Below are 23,716 nucleotides of genomic sequence, written 5' to 3'. Positions count from 1 at the left end.
AAGAATCGCCTGAGCTCAGTAGGTTGAGGCTGTGGTAGCCGGGAGTGTGCCATTGCCATCCAGCCTGGGTGACAGAGTGAGATTCCTACTTAAAAAAAAAAAAAAAAATTAACACCACATGCTTTCACTTTTAAGTGGGTACACACAGTACAAACAATGGGTACTCACAGATAAAAGATGGAAACAACAGACACTAGACTCCAAAAGGGAGTAGGGAGAAAAGGGGACAAGGGCTGAAAAACTATCTTCTCGGTACTATGTTCACTACTCAAGTGACAGGTTCAGCCCACACCCCAGCTTTACACAATATATCCATGCAACAAACCGGCACATGTGCCCTCTGAATCTTTAAAAAAAAAAAAAAAAAAAAGTTAAAACCAAACCACAGAAAGAAAAGTAAAGTCACAACAGTGAAACATGCCAAAAGAAGACTAAAAAGTATGAAATACGCAAGAGTTCAAAGAAATAAGATAGTATTTAGAAAGAAAAAGAAGAAAGGAAGCGAGAAATTAGAACAAATATTTTATTTGTGCCCACCCAGGGATACCAAAAGAGAGAGAGAGAGAGAGAGAGAGAGAAATATTTTAAATATCTTTGACAAAAAGCAGATGTAAGAAGTGACATGACAAGCATCATCCAAGAGCAGAAAACAAGTGGCCTCTGAATTAATCAACATCCACAAACATCCATCACACCACTCTACGTTTCATTTGTAAAATGCAGAATTTAATCCAAGTCATATATAAGGATGCCCTAAACACTCCTTTTTTCAGCAAAAATAACAAACCGTGACTCAATGAATGATAAATGTGAAATGGTTTTAGAACCTTTAAAGTAAGAATTATTAGAAAAATCAAAAAATCATTTCAACTCTAAAAGAAAATACAATTTTAAGTAAAAATAAATGGATACTAGAAACCAAATAATGACGCTACCTCTATCATAGCCCTTATTTTACTGTGCTCAGGACTTTTCTCTCTTCTCCACTAGACTTGAAGACTGAGACAATATATCGTTCAAGTTTACATACCAAGCAGTTGGCATAATGTCTAACCAAATTTCCTAAATTAACAATGATCAATTCCAGTAGTTCTGAATTTTCATTACTTAAAATGAAAATTCATGAAAAACACAATAGCCTAAAAATTATACGATGTAAAATCAGGGCCACAAGTATTGATTCTAAATTAGATTTGATCTTTTTGTAAACCAGGGCTACACTAATCAGTGTGTGTATGGGAGGATATAGGGGGCTGCAGGGAGCTAGAAGTCTAACTGGATACAGTGAACATTTACAAAGACACATACTTATGCAGACATCATTAGAGAGCTTCCCAAGTCTGTTATGCAAAATGAGCTATTTTTCTTTTTATACCTCAAAATGTAATAATGGATGTGGGATTAGCTTGCTTACCACCTACAAATTAGGGATCTGTAAAGTTTGCATTATTGAAAATACCACAGTCCTTAGAAAGCTACGGCCCAGGTGCTGGATTGCTCCTCTTTAAACTCACACATTCTGCCTCTTGAGTACCTGTACTGTAAAGGGGGCTCTTCACCACTAGGCAGATAAGGGATCTCAGGCGGTGTTACAAAAACAGTATGTTCACTTTTGAAAGATTCATCCAGCTCTATGAGTCGCACTTCACTGCTCCTGTCCATGTCCACCTGAAGGAGTTTAAAAACACAGATTAAAAACCACATTGTTGGCCAGGTGCTTGTCTGTAGGGGATGGCTGATCAACAGCTTACACATCGGATGCTCAAAATGCCCCACAACCCACTACAAAAGAGCTCCGAGATAACCAAGTGAAACTCCCAAAGGGTAGGCTACTGTAAGCAGGACGCTATCTTTTGAATAAAAAGAGGGGAAATAAGAATACAGATACTCATTTTTGCTACTTTGCATAAAGAAGCACTAGAAGTGTATTAGGAAAGTAATTACCTATATAGGGAAGAGGAGAGGAGCAGGGTGGACAAGGATGTGACAGGACCTGGATGTCCCCAGAGACAACTTGTATTGCATGTGAGTCATGAAAATATAATTAAGAAATAATAGCTTTTAAATAATATTTTATAAAATGTGTATGTGTGATGAGAACAGTGAATTCTGTATGTATTTAAATATATGGCCAGGCATGGTGGCTCATATCTATAATCCCAGCATTTTTTGGGAGGCTGAGGAAGGTGGATTGCTTGAGCCCAGGAGTTCAAGATCAGACTGGGTAAAAAAAGAAAAAAAAAGAAATGCTGGGCATGGTGGTACACTCCTGTAGTCCCAGCTACTTGGGACGCTGAGGTGGAAGGATTGCCCGAGCCCAGGAAATCCAATCTGGGAGACAGAGTGAGATCTGGACTCCTAAATAAATAAATAAATAAATAAATAAATAAATAAATAAAATGTACACTAAATGCAACACATTTCCCTAAGCTCCTTCAGTATGAGTGGAAGAACATCTGAGTTAAAACTCTGGACACATCGGTGTTGATAGACTTCACAGTATTGTTTCCAACAGGTACCCTATGGGAAGTTAGCATCGGGGAAAATGAAGACAACAGAGAGCCTTGGCTGCCCCACAAGAACTCATAGACTAAAGAGCAGAACATGGATATTAACCAAAAAACAGAAGTCTACACATCACAGGAACACCTCACAGCTTCTTGTTGGATTAGAAAAACTAATGTCATGCACCAGCTGGGAAGGCGTGGGAGAGCACCAGCTGGGAAGACATGGGAGAGCGGGGATCACTAAGCTGAATCTTCAGGAGGAGGGCTTAGGGCAGAGTACATGACAACAGGCAGCAGTAAGCTTTAAATTCCTCCAACTTGTGAGAGGAGTAGGCACATTCATAATCTTCTAATATATAAATTATTGATTATACTTTCACAGCATGACACGCTATAATCTTTGGGGTTAAAGAATATTTTTTTCTTTTTTGAGTCAGAGTCTCACTCTGTCACCCAGGCTGTAGTGCAGGGGCACATTCATGGCCACTGCGGCCTCGACCTGCTGGGCTCAGGCAATTCTTCCATCTCAGCCTTCCAAGTAACTGGAACTACAGGCACCCTACCATGCCCGGCTTATTTTTTGATTAATTGTAGAGATGAGGTCTCACCATGTTGTCCAGGCTAGTCTCAAATCTCTGAGTTTAGGCAATCCTCTTGCCTTGGCCTCCTAATGTGCTGGGATTACAGGCTTGAACCACCACACCTGGCCTTAAAGAATGTTTTTAGGCTGGGCTCAGTATCTCAGCCTGTAATCCCAGCACTTTGGGAAGCTGAGGTGAGTGGATTGCCTGAGCCCGCAGGTTCAAAATCAGCCTGAACTGCGGGCAACTTGGCGAGATCTCGTCTCTATAATGAATCAAAAATTAGCCGGGTGCGATAGCGCATGCCTATAGTTCCAGCTACTTGGAAGGCAGAGGTGGAAGGATCGCCAGAGCCCAGCAGGTCAATGCAGGGGTGGCCGTGAATGTGCTACTACACTCCAGCCTGGGTGACTGAGTAAGACTCCAACTCAAAAAAAAAAAAAAAAAAAAAAGACTGTTTTTAACAGCATAGCCACACAGAGAACTAGACAAAAATTAAGACGTTTCAGAATTATATTAGTGAGAGGAAAAATGTTCACAAAGCAATGATAAATAAGAAAAAATTAGGCCACTAGGTCACATATATAATTCTTACTTTTAATAGGAAGCATATAAATTACATAGATATTTGTATGCACGAGCTCACTCACACACAATTATCAAAATGTTAATAATTATTATCAGCAATCAATTTTCTTTTTTATTTTTTGAGTTGGAGTCTCACTCTGTTATCCAGGCTGGAGTGCAGTGGCACACTCATGGCCACCCCAGCACTGACCTGCTGGGCTCCGATGATCCTTCTGCCTCAGTCTTCCAAGTAGCCAGAACTACAGGTGTGTACTACCACACTCAGCTAATTTTTGATTTATTGTAGAGACGAGGTCCTGCCATGTTGCCTGGGCGGGTCTTGAACCTGTGAACTCAGCTAATCCACTCACCTCAGCTTCCCAAAGTGCTGGGATTACAGGCTGAATCACAAGTCTGGCCAACTTTCTTTTTTATATTGTTATTTTTGAATGAAAAATAATGACTATATTACTTTTATTTGCTTTTTAAAAAATTAATAAATACTGTGAATAAATATTTAAAGAAAGTAGAATAATTGCTTTTAGAACAGGCATGTATTTCAATTCTGTTGAAGGATATTTAAGAATTAATCAGTATAAAAGAAGGTACCTTTCTTTTTAGCTTGTCAAAAAGACTTGTATATGGTGAAAGTAGCAGCAATACAATAAACACAGTAAGCTGGATAATCACATACCCTACTGATACGCAAAACTGCTAGCCCTTTCTAGAAAGTAAGATGTGTTTAAACATTTCTACCTTATCCTTATTCTAATAAACCAACACAAAAAAGCTATCAAAATGGAAGATGCTTTCTGTAGGACTGCAACAACAATAAATTAGAAGTTATCTACACGTCAAAAAATAAGTAAATGAATAAAGTATGGTACATTCACTGGACAAAATATGTATAGTCATTAAAAATGAAAATAGGAAAGATTATGTAGACAGACTTCCAGTTGGACAAGACAAATTAAACACAGCGATTTATTGTCAATACCTCCTAAAATCTCACCAAAATGAGAGTAGGGGATTCGGGGGGGGGGGGGAAGACCAAATACCTGCAAAAAAAAAAAAGAATGAAATGAAAAGGAAACAGCAAAACTGAAGTTAAAAACATTTCAAAAACTGCAAAGTAGAGGATGTGACCAGTGAGAATGGAAAGTCACACAGCTGGCCCCAGGGAATGACAGACAGAGTTGCCAAGAAGCAAGCCACTTGGGTCTGCAGAGCTAGGCAGGTCAGGAATGGAGAGGGAGTGCAAGATGTCCTTAAGGATGGGTATACAGGCAGGGCTGAAGCAGGGCGATGGTAAAGTCTGTGCCTAGGGACTCCCCATCTGGCCTTACTCTATACCCTTAGGCCAGCACCTTTCCCAGCCCTGGCGGAAGACTGCATGGGGTCTCTGGGTGGACCCAAGGGACCTCAGACTGGAGGACGCAGAAATCAGGGAGGTACTGAAAACAGGTGAAGCAGGGAAAAGTCACATGTTATGACACAAAGAACACCTCGGTTATCCTCCCCTCTCCACTCTAAGAAGACAGGCAAGCTAGGGCTACACTACTCAGGACAGAGGCCAGAAGATGCCACTTGGGGAAACTTATCAACCTCAAGAAAGTTACAGACACCGGCTGGAGAGGGATGCTGGTGGAACAGCCGAGCTCTTCTATGATCACCAGTCTCTCACACAAGGAAACCCCATGCCTCACTTTCCCAAGAAGTAGCTTCAGTGAGCACTATGCACCTCACTCTTAAGACGAATACCAACTAAAGACTGCCAGACACAAGGAAAATCAGTCACTTTAAAGAGAACAATAAATAAACAAATAGAAAAAGATACTCAGGAGCAGCAAGACAACACAGGGAGAAGAAACCTGTACAACAACACAGTCATGATATAAAAACAAGATGCTATTAAAAAGATGCATCAGCCGGGCTCGGTGGCTCAGCCTGCAATCCCGCGCCTTTGGGAGGCTGAGGTGAGTGGATTGCCTGAGCCCGCGGGTTCGAGACCCACCTGGGCAGTGAGACCTCATCTCTACAATAAATAAAAAAATCAGCCGGGCGTGGTAGTGCATGCCTGTAATTCTGGCTACTTGGAAGGCTGAGGTGGAAGGATCGCCGGAGCCCAGCAGCTTGAGGGTGCGGTGGCCAGGAGCGGCCACTGCACTCCAGTCTGGGTGACAGAGTGAGACTCCAACTCAGGAAAAAAAAAAAAGATGCATCAGGGAATTTTAAAAAGCTTATGGAAATTACATGTGTGACAGCAGAAGTAAAAGCACATTGTAAGGGTTAGAAGAGAAAACTGAAGACATCTTCCAATAAGTGGTACTGAAAGACAAAGAGATAGAAAATAAGATAAAACAAGATGAGAAAATTAAGAGGATCAGGCTAGGAGGGCCAATATCAAATAATATGTATTTCAGAAAAAAGAGAACAGAGAAAGTAGAGAAAAGGAACTAAATAGAATTGTAGAACATGAATCCACAAATTAAAAGGACTTACATGTTCCCAATTCAATGAAGAAAAACTGGCCCACACAAGGCATATCCTTATTAAATTCCATAACATCAGGGATTGTAAAAACTTTCAGAGAGAAAAAAAAGTCAGGCACAGAAAATCAGAAATCAAGACAGCACCAGACTTCTCAACAGGCTGAGAGCTAACACAAAATGTAGCAATGACTTCAAAGTTTTATCTTATTTTATTTTATATTTGTTTATTTGAGTCAGGGTTTTACTCTGCTGCCCAGGCTGGAGTGCAGTGGTATGATCACAGCTCACTGCAACCTCGACCTTCTAAGCTCAGCTGATTCTTTCATCTCAGTCTCTAAGTAGCTGGGACTATAGGTGCTAACTACCACATCTGGCTAATTTTTTAATTTTAATTTTTTTTTGGTAGAGACAACATCTCACTACGTTGCCCAGGCTAGTCTTAATCTCCTGGGCTCAAGCAATCCCCTTGCTTCTCCCTCCCTCAAACTACAAGGATTACAGGCACGAACCACTATGCCTGGCCTGACTTCAAAATTTAATACAACCAAATTAGTGATCATATTTTAGGAGAAGCCAGGTACAGTGGCTCAGCCTATAATCCAAGTACTTTGGGAGGCCGAGGTGAGTGGATTACCTGAGCCAACAGGTTCACAGCCCAGACAACTTGGCAAGACTTCGTCCGTCTCTACAATAAAACATAAAAAATTAGCCTGGCATGGTAGCACGCTCCTGTAGTTCCAGTTACTTGGAAGGCTGAGGTAGAAAGATCGCCAGAGCTCAGCAGGTCAATGCTGGGGTGGCGGTGAGTGTGCTACTGCGCTCCAGCCTGGGCAACAGTGAGACACCAACTCAAAAACAAACAAGCAAACAGACAAACAAATAAATAAATTTTAGGAGAGAATGAAGACATTTTCAGACAGGTAGGGTATCAAAAGACATATCTCCTGGGTACTTGTTCTCAGTAAGCTATTGGCAGGTGTGCTTTACCATCATAAGGAAACAAATGAATAAATAAAAAGTTACTGTGGTCAAAAAGCAGGGCATTCACTTTGGAAAAAAGCCAGTGGAGGGAAAGAAGGGAAGGAAAGTCCAGATAACAGAGAAAAAAGCAATCGGTTCAGGATGGAACAAGAGGACAGAAAGCTCCAGCAAGAATCCCTCTCCTCTAAGTCAGATGGATAGAGTACCTAATGTGACAGAAAACCCAGGAGGCTTTCCACATCTGTATGAAGGTTTGGAGATGAATTAATAATAAACACAAAACAAAACATAGCAATTGTTAACTTCAGAGGAAGCAGGAAAACTTCATACAAAAGGAAACTTAACTACAGTATATCATAGTCTCGCTGTGATGGTATACACAGTGAGGATCGTATTAACACGGAACAGCCGTTTCACCAAAACTCTTGCTATATCTCTATTGAGAGAACTGTGGAGGTAGCAAATATGACAGTAAGAGATGACATAGAAAACAGCAAGCAGCAAGACATGTGCTACTGAGAAGCCTCACGGTGATGCCTACAGAACTAGCTGAGAAAGTGTTCTGGGGAGCAGACACGGGATGGACAGGAACAGAATGCAGCCCTATAAACTACTTGCCTTTTAAACTATGCCACATTTTACTATGGTCAAACTAAAAATTTGCTCAAAGTAATATTGAAAAATGCTTATAAGATCTGGTTATGTGTGAAAAACAGGAAACTATTTCAAAATTATGTAAAAAAAAAAAAACCACTGGAAGTAAATGTAAATCGGATTTTACATTAGGGCACTGGGTTTACAGAGTCTTTTCTCCCTTTTATTTTCCATGCTTCCAGTTATTTTAAATAACTTAATAAAAGTATTAAAAAATTAAACTTTCAATAAAAACAGAGAATGCCTTAGCCATTTATCAGGAAACCTAAAGGCAATAAAAAAACAAAACAAAAAAACCCCACTAGAAACATGTCAATATAATTCCAAACCTTAGGTGTCCCCAGGATATGGTGACCCCAAGATATGGTGACCATGGACAACCCAGGAACAAATGAACCGCCTGACAGCCATACATGTGCTGATGCACATGCAGTGGAGCTCATCGAGTAAAGGCAGTAGTGATAAGAAAGCAGAAGAGATGAGCCAGGGAGAAAGGCCATGACCAATACACAAGGCTGCAGGAGGAGGCTGGAGATTGCTCTGGCTGCCAGGATGAAACATGTTGAGAGCAGTGCTTGTCTGTAAGAACCATGAGCTTAAATTTATCTACTCGTTTATTTAAGACACGGGGTCTTGCTCTGCTGCTCAGGTTGGAGTGCAGTGGTACAATCATAGTTCACTGTAATCTCCAACTCCTGGGTTCAGGCAATCCTTTCATCTCAGTCTCCCAAGTAGCTGGGACTACAGGTGTTCCACCAGGACCAGCTAATTTGTAAAAAAAACTTTTTTTAGAGATGGGGGGGGGGGGTCTTACTATGTTGCCCAGGCTGGTCTCGAACTCCAGGTCTAAAGTGATTCTCCCACCTTGGCCTCCCAAAGTGCTGGGATGATAGACATTAGCCACTGCACCTGGCTAAATGTTTATTGTCAGCAGCTTCTCTTCTCAGAACCTGCCCTGCTTCCTACTCCCAGACTTGCTGTCCTCACAGAGGCAGCCTGTGCTCCAGGACAGCTGCTTAGTTCTCAGTCCTGTGAGTTCTATGAAGATAGTAAGGTTCTGCACTGTAGATTCAATGCCTTGGTAAAAGATGCTCCCCTTTACTTGTATACCAAAGAAAACTCATTTCAGCATTATAAGAAGAGTCATGTGATAAATATGACAATTATCAGCCGGACACCTCAGTCTTCTGGAAAGCACAGTGATGACTGCCTCTATTGAGAGAAAAAGATATCCAACACCCAGAGCAGATAAATTTAAAATAACTTCCATTTTTTCTTTATATTTTCCATAAGACACTAATATGCTAAGAAAATACTTGAAAGGGATGCTTGGGAAACCAAGAAAAAAAATCTTACCAGACTAAGTGTTACACAAAACTGCCCTTAGTTAAGCACCATCCTACAGGCACAGATTGTAGAATTTAAAATATAATCATATGAAGAACAAGAACACACTGTTCTTAGTCACAAATGAAACTCAAATAATTATCATACATTGTTTTTGTTATTTCTGTTCTGTGTTGCCCACTCCAGCTTTTTAAAGTCAGTCAAATGTTTCCTGTTTGGACATGCTAAGATTCAAAGAGTCACCTGCTTGGTATCGGTTGACTCAGGTAGCTAATGCTTGTCTAATTTTATTTACCATCTATAGCTAAACTGCTAGAGGTAAGAGGATATGCTCACTTAAAAATTTAGGTTCACAGTCACTCTGAGAATACCCCCACATATATGATGAATACCCCCACATATATGATAGTTTTTAAAGTGATATTGATATGAAAACATCTGCAGGTAAAAAGTAAGCAAGCACTGACTTTCTGTGAGTCACCCATTATGGTTTTAAAACATGAAAGGTAGTAACAGCATTGTGTAATTATTTATATTTTAGGGAGCTCTGCTTTTTTTTTGAGTCAGGGTCTTACTCTGTCACCTAGGCTGGAGTGCAGTGGCATGATCATGGCTCACCACAGCCTCGACCTCCTGGGCTCAGACAATCCTCCTGCCTCAGCCACTGGAGTAGCTGGGATTACAGGCATAAGCCACCACGCCAGCTAAATTTTTTTTTTTTTTTGTAGAGACAAGGTCTTACTATGTTGCCCAGCCTGGTCTCGAATTCCTGGGCTCAAGCGTTCTTCCCGCCTAGGCCTCCCAAAGTGAGGATTACAGATGTGAGCCACCATACCTGGTCAAGTTCTGGTTAATAATACCACCAGGAAGATAAGTAACTTCTGCTCTAAATATATATGCAGTTCACTAGGATATATTTTGATTCTTGTGACACTTTATTTTCTCTAATAAAATAAAGAAGATCTTCAATTATAATAAAGCAAATTCAAGTAACTATGCTTTAGTGTGTTAACTTTTAGTTTTCATTTTCTGACTAGTCATTAACATCGTTCAGTGCAATGTTAACCCATTATATATAAGTGATCTTTTATTGGATCTAGACTTTGGCAAGTCTACCTAGAAACAATGAGTATATGTTTTATAGAATTTTCTTTTTTTTTTTTAGTCAGAGTCTTACTCTGTCACCCAGGCTGGAGTGCAGTGATACGTTCACGGCTACCACAGCCTTGACCTGCTGAGCTCAGGTAATTCTTCTGCTTCAGCCTTCCAAATAGCTGGAAGTACAAGCATGTGCCACCATGCCCGGATAATTTTTTGATTTATTGTAGAGACGAGGTCTCATCATGTTGCCCAGGCTGGTCTTGAACTCATGGAGTTTAGGCCTCCTCTCACCTCAGCCTCCCAAAATGCTGGGATGACAGGTGTGAGCCACCATACCTGGCCAGAATTTTCTTTTTTGACACTTCTCAAAATTCATATTCTTTAAGCAATTATTCCAGTCATCTCCCACATGGACTCCCATCACATAAACAATAGGTGGCTTACAGAAAATCCTAGACAATACAATGCATTAATTATCAGTACTAAGACATCCTCTTGAAGACATGATATCCTAGGTAGCTGGCAAAAAATACAAATCTTGTATGTCTTACAGTATTAATGAATATTTCCTTAAACCATGTGACACTACAATATGAGTTCTTAGCTACAAAGAAACTTGTGAACAGGATACATAAAGTGGGCCTAAAATAAAAGGGAACAACATAAGATTTCTCTCTTTGCACTGTTAACTGGATTCCTACAGCCACTTCAGTGTTTGGACTAACAAGTTCATTGATAAAAGCATGCTATCAGCAAAACCTTCATCACTACTCTGGTCTCCTAGGATTCAGGAAGGCTGGTACCAGAGGGAGAAGTATTCATGCTCATGACACCAGTCAAAAACATCTTCATGTATAAAAGGCCAGCACAAGTATTTCCCGAAAAAAGGATTTAGAGGAAGTTTTTTAAAGCACACTTTTCTATGTATTGTCAATATCTGCCAAATAAGGCAAATGTACAAATTTGACTAAATAAGGCAAATGTACAAATTTGATTCAAATGCAGAAAAACACGTTCTTGGTTTAATGTTATAATGAAGACAGAATGTCAAGAAGCTCTGACATTATCTCCTCAAAATTAACAGGCTCTCACAGCTTTGTCAAGGCAGAGCTCTGCAAATCTGCTTGTAAACAGGTTATTCGAAGTGTAGAGAATAAGTCAAAGCAATGTTCAAAGGGTGAAGGACATGTTCTGTATTTGGAAGTTGTAGTTACCTGGAAATATATATTTGTCAAAACTCATCAAACTATACACATCAATGGTGCATTTTCTGTTTGCATAGTATGTCTCAATACATTTGATTTTTTAAAACTGTCCTGAATGTGGTTCGCATATCATTCCACACATAAAAAATTAATACTTTGTTGCTTTTTTATTTAGAGACTGGGCCTAGGCTGGACCCAAACTCCTGGCTCAAGCATCCCCTAGCCTCAGCCTCCTGAGCAGCTGGGACTATAGATGTGCACCACCATGCCCGGCTTATAAAAAATTAACAGATATTTATAGCACAATATTGTGCGCCCATAAAATTTGAACTTCATCAGATTCACCATTTCTATCAGTGTGTCTGTGGGAACTGAAGTATGAGTTCTAAGCAGATGATGGCATGTATCCATTTGTTCCCTATTCTAAAGTGTTGCAAGGACCAGGGCTGATATTTCTGGGCATCTTAGCTTGTTAATTCTCAGTCAGAATCATGAACTTCACAGCAACCTGGATGGACTTAGAGTCTGTAATACTGAGTGATCTTTCACAGAAATAAAGAACTGAGTTTCCCATGTTCTCACTCATAAGCAGACCTCGAACAATTATCGTTAACACTATAAGAAAAGGATTGGCAGTAGCGGGAAACTGCCGGGAGAGGGGCAGGGAAGAGGGATTGGCAGTAGTGAGAATCTGCCTGGGGAGGACAGGGGCACACCTCATCAACAAGGGTACCTGCATAATGAACATTTGTATACCTAACTCTGAATTGTACCCTACATCTTTAAAATAAAAAATTAAAAGTTAAAAACAATTCTCTATCAGCACCAAAAACGGCATTTCTCTATATCACCCTTCCCTCAAGTGTTCTAAATGCAAGGAAAAGGTAAATGCCAACACAAGGTTCTGAACTTGTCCCTGCTGTTCGTATGTACAAATCACTCAAAAATTGAACGTTTCTATGCCATGAAAACTAAACAAGCTACTAATTATACACATGAATGAAATCCAGTCAAATATAAAAACAGTCACAATATTTTCTACTTTTTGGTTATATAACACTACTCAGAACACCATGAGATATGTGGATATAATGCTCTCCTCACATTTTTAAAAGCATGATAATAAAACAATAAAGACTAAATGACTCAAGTTATAATGTAACAGTTGAGATGAGAATGTTTCTGATTCCCAATATGGTATTTTTCCTGTTATATCATGCATAGTAAGAATCACTTCTCATTTTTATGGCACATTTGATACTTAGTTAACAATCAGTAAAGAACAGTTTTATGTTAAACTCAGAATTGAGTCAATTTCAGACTATTGAGGGATGAGTTATATTTTGGCTGTTGTGCCAAAAAAAAAAGAACTCATCGGTTTTCTCACACAGTCACAGAAATTTGAAAGTGATGAACTTCTTTAAATAACTTTACAACTAAAAATTGTTGAGCTAATAGATGATAAAGCTTTGCTTCTTTATTTTTTTCTATTATCATGGGCATAAGATCACGGATACTATATACATATTTAAATAATCACAAATTTATGGAAAAGCTTCAAATATAGTAGAAGTAACTTCCTTTCCCTTCATCTTTGATGGCACGCTGTGGGAATCCCGTCAAATAGATTCTATGTGTAGGCTGTTGCTTGTGTTTTAACATGCCTCCGTAAATCTAGGAGCAAGTCCTTACAAGGGCTCACCTTAGTTTCCCTGCCCTATACCTGGGACAAACCATTTCCCTGTGTCCTGATTCTTCTGGTGGAGACTAGTATTTAGAAGTCAAATTCTATGCATTAGTTGAGCTCACTGGTGTCGGGCATGGCTGCTCCCAAGCCCTCTCCATGCACAGAGCTGGAGAAAAGTATATACAAACAGACACATGCACTTAGAGCTATACTTATATCTGTATCTATCACTAAAAACCAATAATACCACCAAACCTCCAATTCCATACCAGTACCACAGGGTTCACTCTAGCTTTCTCTACTTCTGTATTTGTAAATCCCTTCTTGACAGTCAGAAACTTCATTTTCTTTAAAATTCACATTTCATCAATGTCCTATGTAACACTCTCCCATCTTCTTCACCTTAAGTTGGTTTTGACAGTTCCCCTCAGGTCAAATCCTGCCCCCCCCCATGCTGGCACCTCCCTCAGACAGATCAAACTCTGACAACCCATTTGCCCCCACCCATGAGGACAGACCCCTCACCCTGGCCAGAGTCTGACCCTCTGTGTTGTTCTCACCTTTGTACAAATGTTCCTCTCATTCTATTTAGGTTCTGATACTCTGTGGCAGTGTACCCCGGAAGATGGACACTCTCTTAGCTGCTTGTCCTGCCTCTTAAGCAAGACCAAACCTCTGCATGACATGCTCCTCTCTGGGTATGGGCTCCAACACCCCATGCTAGGATGCTCCTCCTTCCTTGCCTGATTCAGGCTCTGACACCCTCTCTGGACCACCACTCCCCACCTCCTCTCTCTCCAGCATGGATACCTACTTGCTCTGTCCCACCTAATGACTTGAGGACCAAAGGGGAAGGTTTCATACACACATTTGAAATAGTAGAATTAATTTAAACTACCAAACTCACTCTTTTTTTTTTTCTGAGTTGGAGTCTCACTCAGTTGCCCAGACTGGAGTGCAGTGGCCGCTTCCAGCCACTGCAGCCTCGACCTGCTGGGCTCCGGCGATCCTTACGCCTCAGCCTCCCGAGTAGCCGGAATTACAGGCACGCACTACCATGCCCGGCTGATTTTTTAATTTATTGTAGAGATGAGGTCTCGCCAAGTTGCCCAAGCGGGTCTCGAACCCGCAGGCTCAGGCATTCCACTCACCTCAGCCTCCCAAGGCGGGGAATCCGAGCCAGGCTCAAACTCACTCTTTTTTTTTTTTGAGTTGGAGTCTCACTCTGTCACCTAGACTGGAGTGCAGCGGCCACTGCAGCCTCGACCTTTGACTCTGGCGATCCTTCCACCTCAGCTTTCCAAGGAACTGGAACTACAGGCACGCACTACCACGCCCGGCTAATTTTTTAAAATTTATTGTAGAGATGAGGTCTCGCCAAGTTGCCCAGGCAGGTCATGAATCCACAGGCTCAGGCAATCCACTCACCTCAGCCTCCCAAGGCGCGAGATTACAGGCTGAGCCACTGAGCCCGGCTCAAATTCACTCTTAACTGCAGAAATATTCAGGTAAAATATCCACTATGCCTTACATCTACTTGCAGCATGTGACCATCCATCCCAGACACAAAGAGGAGATGAATGAAGGTGAAGGATGTCCAAGGTAGAGGCGCACAGCCTTAAAAACGTTCCCACTGGGTCAGAAAGCAGGTGGGGCAGGGATCTGCCTGCTAAAATAAAACTCGTGGCTTAGTAAAACCCTACAAGGCACTTGTAAGAAGTGTGCTCTGTAATTTCTAGCAGGCTACCAAAACTTTCACTGTAAATGGTCAATGCTGAAAACTGAATTAATTTAGACTTTGTTAAAAGCTGTAAATAGAAACTATAACTTATAGCTTTTATAGCCGTCAGGCAAAATAAGTTAGGGTACTGCAGGCATACTTACTTTATCTACACAATCATCAAAAAATGCCAGGCTTGCATCTTTGTCACTGACAAAAGAACATTCTTCAATGAAGCGAATAAACATTTGTGTTTTGGTCATCATGTTATAGAATTTTTGATGTGACCGATCCCGGCTTCTTAGGAAAGCTGTTCAATATAAATATAGCACATCAGAATATACAACATTGTCCAAAGATTCACAGAATACCTGAGCTGAGCTAGAAGGAACTCTATCCATCCTGTCATCTATACCCCCCACCCCACCATGTCCATGTGCCCAAGGAGGAAATGACCCGACAAAGAAACAGGAAAGTGACAGGAAAGGAACATAAACACCATCTCTAGACCCTCACTGGAATTGTCTCCACTGTCCCCTCACCATCTTGAAGATCACACAGGAACTAGTAAATGCGAAAATATTTTAAAATTTGCTATCTACCTTCAAAAGCTTTGCATGTTAAGTACACATACTTGCTTTCCCTCCCCCCTCCCCTCCCATACATACACACACACACAGAGGGTGCCCAAAAAAGTGTATACATATTTTAAGTAAGGAAAAAATGGTATTAAAATTGTAATATTCAATATATACCCATAACAAAAGATGAATACAAGTTACATTTGACTTCTGATTACAGCAAACTAAAAATAATATATAGCTAACATCGCTTAAAATGTGTATACATTTTTTGGGCACCCCAGTATACACACACACACATACACACACACACACACACACACACACACAGACACACACACATGGCTTTTTCCAAGCAGCAGTAACATTTCCTCCAGTGTTCACTGATATTTGCGTCTTGCTTACTGGAAACAGAGTAGAGGTGTAAAGGTCTATCTCCTGACTTCACTTTCCACCACCTGATGATGCCTAGTTACGCTGTATACTTCCTTTGGGCCTCAGGAACTTTGCATAAACTGTTATCTGCCTAAAACACACTCTTGCTTTGCCCTTGCCTGGATAATTTCTACTCATCTTTCAGATAATAATATGACAATAACACGAAACTATAAAACTATGAAGTTACTCACCCTGTAAGGCAAAAAGAGAGGCTGCATCTGTGGCTGTCTCAGATGGAGCTTGTGTTATTGGCCTTAAGTATGATCTATAACCTTTTAAAATAGAGGCCATAAAAAACAAAAACGCCTCTTGAATTTCCAAATCTATCATGTGCAACCTCTTTCCAGAATTGAAGTCATAGTCATTCATTGCTAAGTCCATTAGTCCATCATCTCTTGGTCTCTGCTGCACTGTGAAGAAACAGTGTTAGTGTTCCTTTTCAACTGTCAAAACTAAAGTTCATAATGGTATCAGTATAAATCTGTTGTGTTTTTAAAAGGGCTTGAGCTACCCAACTCCTTGTTTACATAACTTTATAATATGTAAACCTTTGCAAAGCTTGCCATAGCATTTTGTAGGCCCTGCTGAGTACATTTTATTCAAGTTAAATATAAAGTTACTCCTGCTTGTCTGACAAACATCAGACAAACGAAGTTCAGGCCAGGTGCAGTGGCCCATGCCTGTAATACCAGTGTTTTGGGAAGTCTAGGCCGAAGAATTGCTTGAGGCCAGGAGTTCGAGACCAGCCTGGGCAACACAGTAAGACTGTTGTTTTTTTTTACAAAAAAGTTCATGTTATTAAATAACTATATGTGAGTTAATAAAGATTATAACCCAGAGAGCAACTGAATATTAACTGGGCACAGGGTCCTGCCTTCCTTTTTTTTTTTTTTAATATAAGTGCCTACAGATGGAACACACAAGATAAAATATAAAAAGCAACTCTTTCTCATCTGGACAACTCAACACTAGAATCTTTAGAAAGCAAAAGAGTAACTTTACAGTAGAGAAGCCTAGTAGACACCTTAATCATGTGATCAAAGTGAGTATCCTTATCAGTAATAGGACAAACTAAAACACTGTGACCTGATATGCGTACACTAGGAGGAGCACAGTCTCACTTCCGTGATGCTTCTGTCAGAGATGAACAACTTTTGTCTATCATGAGGATAAGCAGCCAGACCCATAATATCATGGACCATTCTACAATGGTGAGTATAATCTTTAAGTGTCAAAAAAAAAAAAAAAAAAAGAAGAAGAAGAAGAAACAGTGGAACAGTTCTAGAAAGGAGAATAAGAGACTTGGAGCTAAATACAATGCCCATTTGGGACTGGGTCCTTCTGTATGAAGAATGTTATTACAAGAACCAGCAGGCTTGAATGCAAGTGTCTGAGGATGATGGTGGTAGTCATGCTCAATGTGAACTTCCTGAATTTCATGGCTATGCTGTGGTGATGTAGGAGAACATATCTGGTGGGAAGTACACTCAACTCAAAGGTAATGGGGCATCTAATCAGGAAAAAAGTTTGTGACTGTTTCAAAATTTAAAAACTTTTTAAAATATGAGGAACAAGGTGGGTGCAGTGGCTCACGCCTGTAATCCCAGCACTTTGGGAGGCAGAGGTGAAAGGATTGCCTGGGTCCAGGATTATGAGAGTAACCTGGGCAACTTGGCAAGACCTTGACTCTACAATAAGCAAAAAAATTAGCCAGGTGTGACATCGCCCGTAGTTCCAGCTATTTGGAAGGCTGAGGTGGAAGCTGCAGTGGCCATGAGTGTACCATGGCACTCTAGCCAGGGTGACAGTGAGACTCTGACTCAAATAAATAAATAGATAAATAAAATGAATAAATGAGGGACAATAATCATCTTACAGAGTTTTGTTTGTTTGTTTTTTTGAGTCAGAGTCTCACTCTGTCACCCAGGCTTGCATGCAGTGGCATACTCATTGTTACTGCAACCACAACCTGCTAGACTCAGGGAATTCTTCTGGCTCAGCCTTCCAAGCAGCTGGAACTACGGGCGATGTTATACCCGGCTAATTTATTTATTTATTTATTGTGGAGATGAGGCCTTGCCAAGTTACCCAGGCTGGTCTTGAACTCCTGGGCTCAGGCAGTCCTCTTACCTCCCAAAGTGCTGGGTTGACAGGTGTGAGCCACTGTGCCTAACTGGAGTTTTTTTTTTTTTCCTGCAGGTGGAGTTCTTATTGTATCAGGTCAGGTGCAGTACTGACCCACATAACCCAGTTCCTGCCCCACTGAGAGCATCTGCATTTTCTAATGTAGTTTAAAATACCTGTATCAGACTTCAAAATAACTATTTTGTGTAAAAAGAAAATATATTAGTGGAAACTCTTATTTTTTCCATGGCATTTCAGTAATAATAAAATTAAACAACCACTTTAACATCCTTTTGAACTGTATTATTCTAAGATGGTTCTATACAAATTTGCATAAATGTAAAATAGATATTTTATAAATCTCTCCTTCAGCTTCCAACAAATTTTACTTTAATGCTTATTTGCCTATAAGACTGTAAACCATTTCCCTGTCAATAAAATAACATTCTTTTTTTAGTATGGCAAAGTAATTGCTGTCCCTTCCTCAGATTAAATTTCCTTCTTTAAGTTAGTCACTTACATCTTGCCAATTGCTGGTGTAAATTATTCAACGTGTTCATCAGATTTTTACACGGCTTCTTTGGAAGTATCTTCCAGGCTACATTTTTCTTGTCACCAGTTCTAAGATTAAATGACGACAATTATTATTTGTTACATGGCCTTTTAGTGTGGCGAAAGTGCATATCTGTTATATATAAAAATGGCAAAACAGAAAACATATTAAACAAAAATGGAGCCACATACAAAATACTCAAGTTAGCAGAGTAAAATTGCTATGGGGTAAATTGGGAGGTTGAATATTTAAAAATTAATTTATATAAGGGTAGAACCTTACATTAATATAGCTCAAAATTTATAATTATATTTGTGCTGCATAAATTCCACTTCACTGGAATCATGCTAATCCCCACAAAACTTGGTGTAGGGATTGCTACTCTTAATCCTCATTTAAAAGTGCTTGGACAGCTGGGTGCCGGGGCTCAAGTCTGTAAACCCAGCACTTTGGGAGGCTGAGATGAGAGGATTGCCTGAGTCCATGAGTTTAAGACCAGCCTGGGCAACTTGGCGAGACCTCATTTCTATAATAAATCACAAAATTAGCCAGGCATGGTGGCATGCACCTGTAGTTCCAGGTACTTGGAAGGCTGAGGCAGGAAGATCGTCTGAGCCCAGCAAGTTAAGGCTGGGGTCACCGTGAGTGTGCCACTGCACTCTAGCCTAGGCAACAGAGTGAGACTCTGACTTTAAAAAAAAAAAAGAGTGCTCAGACATCTAAATAATAGAAAAATCCTAGTACAAAATTTTTTCTTATTTGCAGAAAGAAAAAACACTGTAGAAAACTTTCAATGAATGTATAATCCATAGAGTTTATCAAAATACTTTGGCATACTTAAACACTTAGTTTCCTAAAAGTAAAGATTATTTTGGTTTCTTTCAGAAAAGAAATAATCTATAATATTATTTGAATAAAATATAACACTCCAAGATACTTATATAGCTATAAAAGAGGATGTCTGCTAGAAAGTTGTATAGCAGTTCCATGCATCTAGGGGTACATTCTAAGACCCCTAGGGGACATCTGAAACTACAGACAGTGCTAAAACCTAATGTACACTATGTCTTTTCTAAACATACACACCTGTGATAAGGTTCAGTTTATAAATTAGGCACGGTAAGAGATTAACAACAACTAATAATAAAATAGAACCATGAGAATGCTATATGATAATGCTATATAATAAACATTATGTAAATTTGGTCCCTCTCTCAAAACATCTACTGTATTGCACTCATATATTTTCGTACCACAGCTGGTAACTGACACCGTGGAAAGTCAAGCCACAGATAAGGGGGACTAGGGATATGTTTCTAGGATGGGTTACAATTCTTTCTATTCACAGCTGTCACCATGCAGCTGGATCCTAAACTACACACAAGGAGGGGAAGAAAAGGACGTTGGGGACACAGCACCGTGGCTTCTGGATTTAACAACAACTTGGATGGCTCCACTTTTTAAGTATTAAATTCTTTTTTCAGCTGGGCGCAATGGCTCACACCTGTAAGCCCAGCATTTTAGGAGGCTGAGGCAAGAGGATTGTCTGAGTTCAGGGGTTCAAGACCAGCCTGGGCAACTTGGCAAGACCTCGTCTCTACAATAAATCAAAAAAATTAGCTGGGAGTGGTGGCATGCACCTGTGGTTCCAGCTACTTGGAAGGCTGAGGTGGAAGGATCACCTGAGTCCACCAGGCCAAGGTTGCAGTGGCTGTGAGTGTGCCACTGCACTTCAGCCTGTGACAGAGTGAGACTCCAACTAAAAAAAAAATCATTTTTTTCTATTTCAAAAGCAACAAATATTCATTTTAGATAACCTGAAAAATGCAGAGAGAAATAGAAGCAAATTGTTCATGCTTTAATCACCAAAGAGTAACATAGCACAGATGTGTAGAACTTACTCAACTTTTTTAATGTTCCCTAAACTTCCCACAGAACCCAGTTCTGACAGGCAAATATGTTGAGAATTAAACAAAGAAAAAAGAGTGGGACGGGAAAATGTCAGCTGACAAATAATTGATGTCTTGGACCTACCCTCTATACTCTCCATAAACGAGAATAAAAATAAAGACTGGGCAGGTCCCACAGCAGCTGTCTTGCTGTAAAGGTGTTACTACAGTCATGTGATCAAGGGCAGGGAATCTTGTGTTACAGTGAGAATGCAACGCAGACATATAGAGACACTGTCTGTACTATTTTCTTGATGAAACTTTGTGACACAGCATTCCCACCGTGTCCTGTCATTCTCTGCAAGTGTCTATCTTACTAGACTAGATTAAGAGCAACTTAAGAGAAAGAGGCATATCTGGTTTGTCATTTTACTCCCAGTGCCTAGCAATAAAGGGAGCTCAAGATATGTTTGTGGGATAAGTAAATGAGTACTATCTTGGTACTATCTGATTACATCCAATTATTGCCATTTATTCCCATTTTTTCTTCTCGCCCTTGATATAATCATTCTAAACATGGCTGGGCAGGAGAGTCTGACATGGTATCTGAGTCTGGTCTACAACAATCTCTACATGTTTACTCTTGAGGACTTCCCTCTGCAGGATTACCATTACATAAACAGCTACCCAATGACTAGTCCTAACAGCCTGGATTTGATAAACTGCTTGAAAATCTAGGCTCTGGCTTCTATATCCTGTCAAAGGAGTTAATAAAAACTATTGCACAAAGTAGGGGATAGCACAAGACAGCTTAGGCTACACAAGCAGCTTTAAGCTTAGGACATGAGATACTCACTTCTTTCTCTTCTCCATAAATTTCTTGATATTCAAAAAATACTCTATTTTATACATATTTAAGGGAGAGAGGGGAAAAAAACCCAAAAATTCTATACTTGAGTTTTTGGTTTTTTTCTTTCAAATTTCAAGTTGGGGCATCAGAAATTCTAGTTGAAGGAATGTAGAAAGCTGTTAGTTCACTAGTCTAGTCTTCCTACCGGTTTGGAAGGGTATGATACCAAAAAGAAAAAATATTCATGAGTGTATACAACTTATTTTTCTTTTATTCTTTAACACTTCATTAAATTTTTTTCTTTCTTTCTTTCTTTTTTTTTTTGGTAGAGATGGGGTCTTGCTATGCTTCCCAGGCTGGTCTTGAATTCCTGGCTTCAAGTGATCCTGCCACCTCAGTCTCCCAAAGTACTGGGATCACAGGCATGAGAGTCACTATACCCGGCCTGATTCTTTAACTCATTAGTGATTAGGACACAAAGAAAGCAGTAGGTAAAAAGAAAAAAATTATTAATTTTTAAAAAATTATTAAACATTTTTTAAAAAATTTTTTGTTGAGATGGGGTCTCCCTCTGTTGCCCAAGCTGATCTCAACCTCCTGGTTTCAAGCCATCTCCCACCTCAGTCTCCTAAAATGCTAGGATAACAGATATGCACTATTATATCTGGCTGAAAAAATTATTTTAACAAATTAAAAGAAAGTATAGAAAGAGGGAAAATGTAAGTTATTATCATAATAAACACAGTATATGCTCTTTTACCACCATTAATCTCAATTTAAAAAAATATTATGGCATGTAACATTTAACAAGAAAGCTATTACTTTAATGTTTAAAAGTATTAAATGAATTCCTGATAAAGACTGAAATTAATTGGCAAGAATTCTTGATTCTATTGATCCCATATATAAATGGCATTTATGTATAAAATACATTCCATATTTTCTTGGTTAGGCTTTCCATGAAAAAAGCTTTCAACAGCATGTATATTTATAATAGAATACTAATTGTTTGCTAAACTTTCCTAATGGTTTAGGCACTTGAGGACACAGAACAAAACTAAAAACTAAGATTTCACAGTTAAATCAAAAGGCTCTTATTAAGTTAAAAAGTACTCATTAAAAAATGGAGAAAAACCTGGTGGCCGTGGTTCATGCTTATGATCCAGTGCTTTGGTAGGCTAAGGCAGGAGGATCACTTGAACTAGGAGTTTAGGGCTGCAGTGAGCCATCCTGGGAGATAAAGCAAGACTTTCAGCTTTTTTTTTTTTTTAAAGGAGAGCCAGGTGTAGTGGCTCGTGTCTGTAATACCAACACTTTGGGAGGCTGAGGTGGGAGGATTGCTCAAGAGTACAAGAATAGCTTGGGCAACATAATGAGACCTCATCTCTACAAAAATTTTAAAAATTAGCTGGCTGTGGTAGCGCATGCATGTGGTCCCAGCTACTTGGAGGCTGAGTGAACGGATTGCCTGAGCCCAGGAGTTCGAGGCTGCAGTGAGTCATGATTATGCCACTGTACTCCAGCCTGGGCAACAGAACAAGGCCCTCTCCTAGGGAGAAAAAAACAAAAACAAAAAAACCGACATCACATTTACGTATTTAAGTGTTAAAACTATACCAACTTTGAGGTGTGATTGGCACAGACCAAGTCACAGTTATTGTATTTCCTGTAGATACAATGTGATACTGCATCAATTTTCTCTTCCCTGATTAGCTTAAGTACAAATTGAAAACAAAGAACACAAAAAAACACTGAATTACAGAAAAGCTATAAAAATGTAGTTCCAATAGCTACAATGTAAATATTATTGCAATAAAGAGGGAGACATAAAATGCTTGCATTCCTTAAGTGTAAAGATGATGAAATTCTATAATTTAAAAGTTACTTACAAATTTTAAAATATTAATTTCTATGATGTATTAGTATTCTAATAGTATTATACAAGAGCAGAAATAGGATTAAAATATTAATCAAGGAATAGTGTTTTAATTCAATTTGTGATTTCACTCATCTCATCTCACTAAAGGAAATAAACTTTTTCTTTTTTTTTTTTTCTGAGTTGGAGTCTCACTCCATTGCCCAGGCTGAAATGCCATGGCATGCTCACAGTCACCCCAGCATCAACCTGCTGTGCTCAGGTGTTCCTTCCACCTCAGTCTTCCAAGTAGCTGGAACTACAGGTGCACGCTACCACGCCCAGCTAAGTTTTTGATTTATTATAGAGAGGAGTTCTCACCAAGTTGCCCAGACTGTTCTCGAACTCGTGGGCTCAGGCAATCCCCTCATCTCGGTCTCCCAAAGTGCTAGGATTATAGGCTTGAGTCACCTCATCTGGCCAACTTTTTCTTTTTTTGAAAAAAATTTTAGGCTGGGTGCAGTGGCTCACACCTATATAATCCCAGCACTTTGGGAGGCTGAGGTGAGAGAATTGCCTGAGCA

The 23,716-nt window shown here is 39.7% G+C and overlaps 1 protein-coding gene across 1 annotated transcript in view; it reads right to left on the bottom strand.

The window, feature by feature from the left end:
* The window catches only part of LOC103260831 (C-myc promoter-binding protein), an 80,922-nt gene that overhangs the window by 7,864 nt on the left and 49,342 nt on the right, over positions 1-23,716 (bottom strand). Inside the window, exons 13-16 of the mRNA XM_021712558.1 lie at positions 18,506-18,606; positions 16,053-16,271; positions 15,007-15,152; positions 1,535-1,668 (exon numbers count right to left, since the gene is read on the bottom strand). Of these exons, the coding sequence (XP_021568233.1) occupies positions 1,535-1,668; positions 15,007-15,152; positions 16,053-16,271; positions 18,506-18,606 (600 nt within the window). The remainder of the gene's footprint in view (positions 1-1,534; positions 1,669-15,006; positions 15,153-16,052; positions 16,272-18,505; positions 18,607-23,716) is intronic.

This window comes from Carlito syrichta, unplaced genomic scaffold (genome assembly GCF_000164805.1).
Source record: "Carlito syrichta isolate Samal-C Ts95f unplaced genomic scaffold, Tarsius_syrichta-2.0.1 Scaffold303358, whole genome shotgun sequence".
In the NCBI taxonomy this organism is placed as follows: Eukaryota; Metazoa; Chordata; class Mammalia; order Primates; family Tarsiidae; genus Carlito; species Carlito syrichta.
This window is presented reverse-complemented; position numbering and strand designations above follow the sequence as displayed.